This window comes from Poromitra crassiceps (assembly GCF_964638095.1).
Source record: "Poromitra crassiceps genome assembly, chromosome: 12".
NCBI classification, from domain to species: domain Eukaryota; kingdom Metazoa; phylum Chordata; class Actinopteri; order Beryciformes; family Melamphaidae; genus Poromitra; species Poromitra crassiceps.
This window is the reverse complement of record NC_139632.1, coordinates 19024976-19033769: the sequence shown is the minus strand read 5'-3', so window position 1 is coordinate 19033769 and position 8794 is coordinate 19024976. Positions and strand designations below refer to the sequence as shown.

General features: G+C 43.3%; 2 protein-coding genes across 3 annotated transcripts in view; one reads left to right on the top strand and one right to left on the bottom strand.

Moving 5' to 3' along the window:
* Positions 1 to 1133: 1133 nt before the first annotated feature.
* LOC310786538 (Krueppel-like factor 16) lies at positions 1134 to 3698 on the top strand (the record flags this gene model as incomplete). The annotated part of the gene is made up of 2 exons (XM_083647756.1): positions 1134 to 1536; positions 3068 to 3698. The coding sequence occupies 2 exons, from the start codon at positions 1134 to 1136 to the stop codon at positions 3286 to 3288; spliced, it is 624 nt and encodes a 207-aa protein (XP_083503882.1). The 3' UTR covers positions 3289 to 3698.
* Positions 3699 to 4548: 850 nt separating this feature from the next.
* Positions 4549 to 8794, bottom strand: part of rgl1 (ral guanine nucleotide dissociation stimulator-like 1) — a gene marked incomplete at its 5' end in the record, with an annotated part of 35313 nt that continues 31067 nt past the window's right edge. For both annotated transcript variants that reach the window (XM_083648418.1, XM_083648419.1), the window contains one exon: positions 4549 to 7041. In XM_083648418.1, coding sequence (XP_083504544.1) covers positions 6851 to 7041 — 191 coding nt within the window. In that variant the 3' untranslated portion in view covers positions 4549 to 6850. The remainder of the gene's footprint in view (positions 7042 to 8794) is intronic.

The window sequence follows — 8794 nt, the reverse complement described above, 5'->3', positions numbered from 1 at the left end:
TAAAGTTTTTAAAGTAATTTCAGCATGTTAGTTACTTCCCATCACGGGTTTAGGCATGAGGAGTGATGGTTGGTTAGGTTAATATCAGGGTAAAAAAAAGTCCACAATGAAAGTAAGCCTTTTGATTGATTGACTTTATTCATGGCTATAGAGACAATAACAGATCCAAAGGATAGCATGTAAATTGTAAACACTTATTTCCAACATGGTCCATCCATGATGTTTTATTGTGTTCTCTTGTGTTCTCAACCTCGATGATTTTTTAAATGTACTGTATGTATTCCTGCTGGGCAGTTGTGAATTGAATTTATTTGACAATTGATAAAAAAAATTAAAAAAAATTAATCAATTATCAAATAAATGCAATCAATCAATCAATCAATCAATCAATCAATCAATCAATCAATCAACCAATCAATCAAAGGCTTATTTCCATTGTGGACTTTTTCTTACCATGATATTAACCTAACCAATCATCACTCTTCATGCATGAACCTAACCAATCATCACTCATCATACCTAAACCCAACCAATCATCACTCTGCATGCCTAAACCTAACCAATCACTCCTCACGCCTAAACCTTTGCATGTGAAAGTTTTTGCCATTGCCTTGTGGCCACTTATAGTATTATAGCTATATTTTTTTATATTCTTTGGCCAAACTAATTTAAAAACTACATTTATTTTGAATGTGCTGCGTGCCATATCTGGTTTTATTTGGCGGGCAGCAGGGCTAGGACTTAATTATAAAGTAACTTTGAAGTCATGAAAATCGACTATTTTCTTAGCACCCCCACATGGTCTAACCTCCCCCCGAGCCCCCCCCCCCCCTTACATAAAATTCTGGAGCCGTGCCTGGTGCTAGGAAAGGAAGCAATGCGCTGACTTGCAGTAATGTTGGGCGGATGTCGTCACGTGACGTCACTGTGTGGCCACCGGGGGCGTCAATTTCACCCGTTTCCACGACACACAATGACCCCGAGCACGACACGAGGTTGTGGATAAAGACGAGAGAGAGCAGTATGCGAAGGCGTTTTCTAGTCCTCAAAACCATCTAAGTTTGGGTTGTTATTATAGCCAAGGCGTGTCCGTCGCGTAAAGAGCCTTTCCAACTACGTACCTACAACGCAGGATGGCAACGTTTGCGCACACGGACTACTTCGCCGCAGAGTGCTTGGTATCCATTTCGACAGGAGCCGTGTTTCATTGTCCGGCCCCCGGCATCTCTGACCTGGTGGGGCCCTCGCAGAGCCTTTCCCAGGGCGCGGCCGAGGACAGGGAAGTGTTGGACATGCTGAAAGAGGGCATGTTTGCGTCGGATAGTAGTAGCGACTCTATCAACCCCGGTGGCGCAGACAGCAGCTCCTGCTGGGAAAGTGGTTACTCCACCCTGTCCGATGCCACCATCTCCCCGACGCCATCCACAGAGCGCCCACCCTACCCGGCTGTGAGGAGGCACTGCTGCACCTACAGAGACTGTAACAGAACCTATGGCAAGTCATCTCACCTGAAGGCGCATGTGAGGACGCACACAGGTGAGCTACTGGTGGCAAGTGTGTGTGTGTGTGTGTGTGTGTGTGTGTGTGTGTGTGTGTGTGTGTGTGTGTGTGTGTGTGTGTGTGTGTGAGAGAGAGAGATGTTTACACACTCTTGTTTACTTTCTCTATTATATTTAATTGTATGCATGCACATTGCACATTATAGTGTATTGTGTGTGTATGTATATTATATTTGATTGCAATGTTACACAGCTGTTTACACACTTATTTCTACTATACATCTTTAATTGCACACACATTTTTGCTTGTAGCTTTTATTACAATTGCTTTGGCAATATGTTTCACATGCCAATAAAGCCATATGAATTGAAGAGGGAGCAAGAGAGGATGACAAATCATAGTTAGTTAATAATTTAGGCTACAACACCAAGGCTATGGAGAGCCTTTGTAAATGAGGAGGACATAATGCAACAAAAGGAAGACTTTTATTTATTTCACTGTTTGAAACAAGTGTTACAAAGTGCTTTACAAAAGGAAATACAGCAAAAGGCAAGTTAAAAACAAACTTTTAAAAACAAATTAAAAACAGACCAAAGGAAAGAGGGGATAAAGAGCACACAACAGAAATTGTTGTGGACAAGTAGTGCAACAGTCCATTAGAACATGAATGTAAAATGATAGTTAATTAAATACCTATAAAAAAAGAAAGTGCTATTAGTAGAGCATACCCAGAAAACGTATCAACTTATTCAGAGGTACATGTTTATGCCCAGCTTACTTTATAAAAACACTCATGGGCAGATCAATATAAACTGTTGACACAGGTCACAAAGTAAATTCTCTTTGTAATGGGAAAACATGGAACCCAAACAGACCCTCAACCAGTAACAGACAGACCCACAGTGTGTTGCCCATCACACTCTTTCTTGGCACTCATAAGATTTTAAACAGTGATGGATTCCTTTGGGCATAACATTGACAAGCACAACTTGCAATAAACCTGCTAGAGGCCACAGAAATGTTTATTTCTCAAAGCAGTAGCACAATTATTGTGTCTTGTTATGGATCCCTGTCAACACAAACATGCAGAGGGAAAGATATCCTACATGGAAGATAGGGTAATAGCTGGTTTTCATGTCGAAACTAATGTGAATACAGCATGAAAGTAGTCTATGGATGGACTTAATGATACTGGAATATGTGCATCTATAAATAAACTGCAGTTATTAGAGCAACCATTACACTTTGCATAATATCTGGACAAATCGCCTAAAATCAACAATACTTTGCTTTGGTCTAAAAGAAGAGAATTTGACGAGAAAATTTGAAATGATCTATGCCAGACATGCCTCATTTAGGTTTAGTTTAGTAGTCAGTAAATGTTCCTGAAATTGTATGTTTATATGGCAGTAACCAGAGAGCCAAACTAGTTGTTAGACCACTCCCTCATAGCACCTTTCTAAATAAAAGAACGGTTAACGAGTGCAGAGTGGAATCGTGACCCGACAATAAGCAGGAATTCTCCACTGATGTTGCTTCTCTGTGACTCTCCTCCGCGCCCTGGCAGGTGAACGGCCGTTCCCCTGCACCTGGCCCGGCTGTGACAAGAGGTTTGCTCGCTCTGATGAACTGGGCCGTCACACGCGCACCCACACAGGGGAGAGGCGCTTCCTCTGCCCCCTGTGCGAGAAGCGCTTCACGCGGAGCGACCACCTGTTGAAGCACGCCCGCCGCCACCCTGGCTTCCAGCCCTCCATGATTCACCGCAAAGTGGACGGAGCTCTCTGAGAATGCTCATTTGACTCACGTTGAAAGACTCGCAGACTACTACTGTTTGTTTAAGTGCAATACAGTCCCAAAAGCTGGCAACAGGGAGCGATGTATTGGAAGTTTGCAAATAGCCTAGCTGTAGAGTGTGTGTGTGTGATAGAAGTAAAGCAGTCCAGTACCAGCAAAGGAATGGATTGTTGCTGAGGAGAGGATATAAGAGGATATGATCCTTTCAGAAAGAACGTAATACTTGTTTACATAACTGATCACCTCAACAACCAGACACCTCATTGTTGTCACTGTGGATCTTTAATCGCCAGGATCCATTGTTATTGTGGCTTTTGTATTCCTGATGTGTTTTGGATACATTAGAACTATTAGAATGCTGCTGTATATAATGTGGTGGCTGAAAATAATCTTTTACACTACAGAACCTAAGGTGTAGCCTATGTCCGCTGTTATACCAAATATGAAATAAATTTAAGACCATATCACTGTCATACAGCTGACAAAAGTGCACTTTCTCAATCTCTTTTTTTAAATTTGGTTTACTTGTTGCATCTGCTAGGGTTAAGAGCTCACTGAATTTCAAATATGGTACAAACTTATTTTGGATGAGAGGTGAGAGATGAGAGATGGACCTCAGTTGTTATTGGCAATATTTGTATTGTTTTCTGTGTGAAAATGAATTGGCTCGTAGAATTAATTTGTAATACTTATATGCATGTTTCAGGGTTTGAAATAAAATCCGGAAAATGCTTGTTTGTCATTTGAATTCCTGAAAGAAAGAAAAAAGTTTGACCAGTGCAGCAAATCTTCCTTTCAGGAAAGCAAGGTCATGACTGCACCATTCAAGTCAGCAGAAATGTCTTCCACTCAGCAAAATGACTTGGGCTCCGTCCAGAAGCGCCTCTACGCCCTCTAGTCCTTTTATTGACATTGTCAATCCTAACGGGACCGAGCACGTAGTCCATCAAAGATAACAGGACAGAGCACGTAGTCCATCAAAGAGCAAAGGTAAGACTGACTCAGAGCTCAGACCTGGGATCATTTCAAATGTGTCTCTGTGTATGACTCAGTGGCTCCAACAAAGTAAATTAGAATAAAGCAAAGGTCAAATCCAGAATAAAATACAAAATTACAGAATAAAAAGATCTTAGAATCATGCACTGCCTATGTTTTCCATCACAGTTCTAGTGTGGGCCTAAGATGAGGGGGAATGAAACAAGACACAGGACAACCATCATAGTAATAATAATTTATTTATTTAGGTAGAGGAAGAGTCTTTGGCAGTGAAGAACACAAGAATCAGAGGGCGACTTCATGAAGGGGGGAGTTCTTACTGAAGTGCTGCATGGAGGAACATGATAGTGACAGTCGGGACAATTTCACACACAAATCCAACCATGAGCCAGTTGTCCCAGAGGGCCGGTAAGATCTCGCCTTCCAAACTGGGTGGTGGTGCACACAGAGATCTCCCAAGGAACACGTAACCGGTTGCAGTGACATTGGATGATGGCACACAGCTTGATACATAACCTTGGAGGATCTGCAGGAGCAGAGGGTAACTGAAAAAACAGTCAGCCATTTTTAGTGTTTATCTACCAATCTGTCGCTATTACGTGATTGGTTAGTGATGGTGTAGTAACAGTGTATGATACAGGGCGAAGAGGAGGGTATGTATGGCACAGTGTACTATGAGATGAACAGATGGGAGCTCTCTAATGTTAATCTGTGTGGGGGTGGTTAGCTTTTGGTTGTGATTTGTGTGCATGCATAAGTGAACTGTCCCTCGGTAAAGATTTCCAAATGTATCACAGTAAAATCTGGCACTGGCTTTTTTTTGCTCTTCTTCTTCTGACTATCTGAATTTGTTTGCATTTCCTTTCAAATCCTCCATCACTCTCCACACACTGATAAACATTTCTGGCCTGACTTGTGTTACAAAAAAACGTAAAAAAGCAACAATTACAAACATACATAGGAATTCATTTAGTGAAGAGGGAGTGAGCCGCCATCAGAAAGGCTCGCTCTTTCCTCCACATTCACATCCCGCTGGCAACTCCTACTCACTAACAAGTGCAACTCTATAGTTCATATAATGAAGGGCAAGGAGGTACAAGTAGGCATCAGTTATGAGACTGCATGGTGCTTTCCAATCCAGGAAGTAGGGCTGGGCGATGTGGACCAAAAACCATATCTCTGTATGTTTAGGCTGAATTTAGGCTACACAATATATATCTCTGTATTGTAAGTATTGTGTCAAAGCCACATGAAGGGCCGGGCGATATGGACAAAATCAAATATTACAATATTGTTGAACAAATACCTCAATATCGATATTGTAACTATATTGTAGGGACATCACTACTGTAATGCAGCCTTTAAAACAAGGAAAAGACAATGCTTATGCCATATCACAATATTATGATATCCAACATCTAAGATGACATCTCGTCTCATATCACAATATCGATATAATATTGATACAGTGCCCAGCCCTCCCAGTAAGTCAGTTCCCTCCTCTGTGTTTTTTGTTAACTTGTTCCATATATCCTTGCTGCATTTAAATGCAACAAAGGTGATAGGAGGATGAGCCAAGCATTTTTCTGACAGGGGATAATTGGGAGGTGGGAGGGGACATGTGGGAACTGTTTCCTGGGATAATTGCGAGGTGGGAGGGGACATGTGGGAACTGTTTCCTGGACTGGAATGCAGAGCACAACTTGCGTCTCTATGCCCTAGAGATAGGGCAGCTAAGGCCATTTCAATATTTGTCAAGGACTTGTTAAAACCAAGTAACGGAACCAATCAGAATGCAGACACACTGCATTCGTCACACAGCTCACAATATGAGAGGGGAAAATAATGACATCACAGCTCCTGTCAATCAGTCAATAAATCAATCATTCAGAATATTGACAGGAGTCCATTCATTCATCAATAAAGGCAACAGGACTGGGCACTCAGTCTACTTCTCCTCCTATTCATCCATCCATCCATCAAACATCCATCCATTTCTCCATTCATTCCCCTTCTATCTATCACCGGAATAGGAATATTCAGCTGTACTGACATCACAGGACAAACGCCGTCAATTCAAATGAGAATACTGTTGGAGGTCAGGAGTTTGGCTGCTCCTGCAATGTGTGCAAAAACCTCTTGCTGTGAAGAGTGTTGGCCACTTGGTGTCGCTGTTTCACTCTATCACAGTCATCGCTAGTCAAAAGTCTCTAGTCCCACTGGCACAGCAGTCACACTACATATTCATAGCAGGTCCATAGCAGGGTTCAGCGAGGGGCTGGACAGAACGGGATGGGATGGGACAAGGTGAAACTCAATCTGAGGACTAATTTGCTTCGACTGGCCCCATCAGTTAGAGCTGCCTGAATCCTGCTCTTCATATCAATCCATTCATCCCCAAACCGTCCAGCCTCTGCACCTGATACCCTACAGTCAACACCCAGCCCATGCCCTGTCTTGTCCTGGGTCAGGGGGGGTGTTAGGTCCAATGAGCCAGCTCTACAGTCGGCCGTCACAGGGGGTGTAAGGTCCAATGAGCCAGCTCTACAGTCGACCGTCACAGAGTCACCTTGCTGAGTCTGAGAGAGAGGCTGGAGCGGTGCTGCGCGCGGGGCAGCGTGGAGCTGCACCGAGTACGCATCTGTACCGGCCGCACCGCCGCCGAGCCTCGCACGCGCAGCAGGAAGTCAAAGTTGGCCGAGGTGTTCATGGCGTAAAATACGTTGGCGTTGTCTGGAATCACCAGCTCTGAGAGAGAGAAGAGAAGAAGAGAGACCAGGGTGTGAGTGTGAGATTCAAGCTCTTGTACAGTCAGTGCTATGAGTCCGTAATACATTGTTCATCCATTGTGGTTCATCACTGTGGTCAGGAAACAGCTGATCAGTCAAAAACATGCGATTCAAATGCTGAATTGCAAATACGTGCGTTTTATCATATCTTCAACTTCTTACCAACTATTGCAACAGCCTCAGCTTACTGTAATTACTGTGATTGTATTTCTTGGAATGAATGATTATTTTATTTTCGTGTCTGGCTGCACGCAGCCTATCCCTTCCGATTTTTTTCCCTCCATGATGGCGAAGGCATGACCCGCCCCTCTCTGCCTCTGATTGGCTGACTGTACTCGGCTGCTCCCACCTTCTTTCCAGGTGAGCCAGAAGTATCTCAAACCAGGAGGTGCAAAACAATCATTAAATCAACAAGCATGAGATACTTCATTATATGGAACGTTACAATTGCAAACCCTATATCTGAGTTATTTAGGCCTACTTAGCCTATTGCACAGATGTGTAATTTTTTCTTATTCCAAATTTAATCACATTGTTGCTCAAAAAGACTGGTTACTTACTCAAGTAAAAGGAAAAAAGTACAGGCTCTGAAATGTACTTGAGTATAAAAGTAAAAGGTTTTCTGTGCAAGGTGAATAGAAACTCACACCATATTAACATAATTCAAATACTATTCAACTTAAAAGGTCCCTTCAAAACATATTTTAAGATGCATAAAGACTATACTTTAATCTTCGAGTCTTAATCACTATGACCCATTAGCTCAGAGAGTTGGATTGCTGTCTAGCAGTTTGTAGCTTGTGGGTTTGAGTCTCAGTGACTTTTGAGGTTGTGGGTTCGATCCTCTGTCAGTTTTTAATGTCGACAGCCAGAGGAAAGAGTCATTTAAAGCCCTGAGAAAACCTCATTCTATCAGTCTGACTTGGTGGCACAGAGAGTAGGCTTGCTGCCCAGCAATATTGAGACCTCAGCCCCTTTTGCGGTCGTGGGTTCGAGCCTCAGTCAGTTTTGAATGGTGACAAGCAGAGGGAAGAGACAAGAGCGCCCGGAGAAGTGCTGTGAGTGTGAAGGGCAGCTGGTGGTGTGAAGGAATAATACACACAGAGACACCGGGGCCAGAGGTTGTGGGTTCTAATCCCGTTCAGCTGGCACTGCCTGGATCTAAGGGGGGGGATGTTCTCCCCCCCTGACCTCTGCAGAGACATGAGCTGAGGGTTATGAGACAGAAAACCACAGAGAGCTGAAATTTTACTGACATCGGAAGTACGTTTTTTGTTTGTGTGCTGGTGCCTGGCTGCCGCTAGGCGTAAAAATAACTTTTTGAAAAACTGCTCTCGACTCAGTATATGACATGTCTGGATCTCTTTGCAGTCTGTCCACAGTGTCCATTTCTGTGGATCTGTAGGAGGCACTGTGTCGCTCTGTGTATCTGCCTGTAGGAGGCGCTACGCTGGTGATGTTAAAGACAGGGCAATGCTGTAATATGTCTCCTCCATCAGGAATCGAACCAACAGTCTACCTGTCAGACAGAGACAGTGACACAGCCGCTCAGCCGACTGAGCTATGAGCTGTTGGGAGTTTAGCTTCTGATTTCTACACACTGTATTCACACTGACAATAACACAGAGCATAAAGAGTGAGACAGGTGAGATTTGTACCAGTGAGTTGAGCTAGAGTCAGGGACTGACTAGTCTCCTTCATCAGCTTATTTC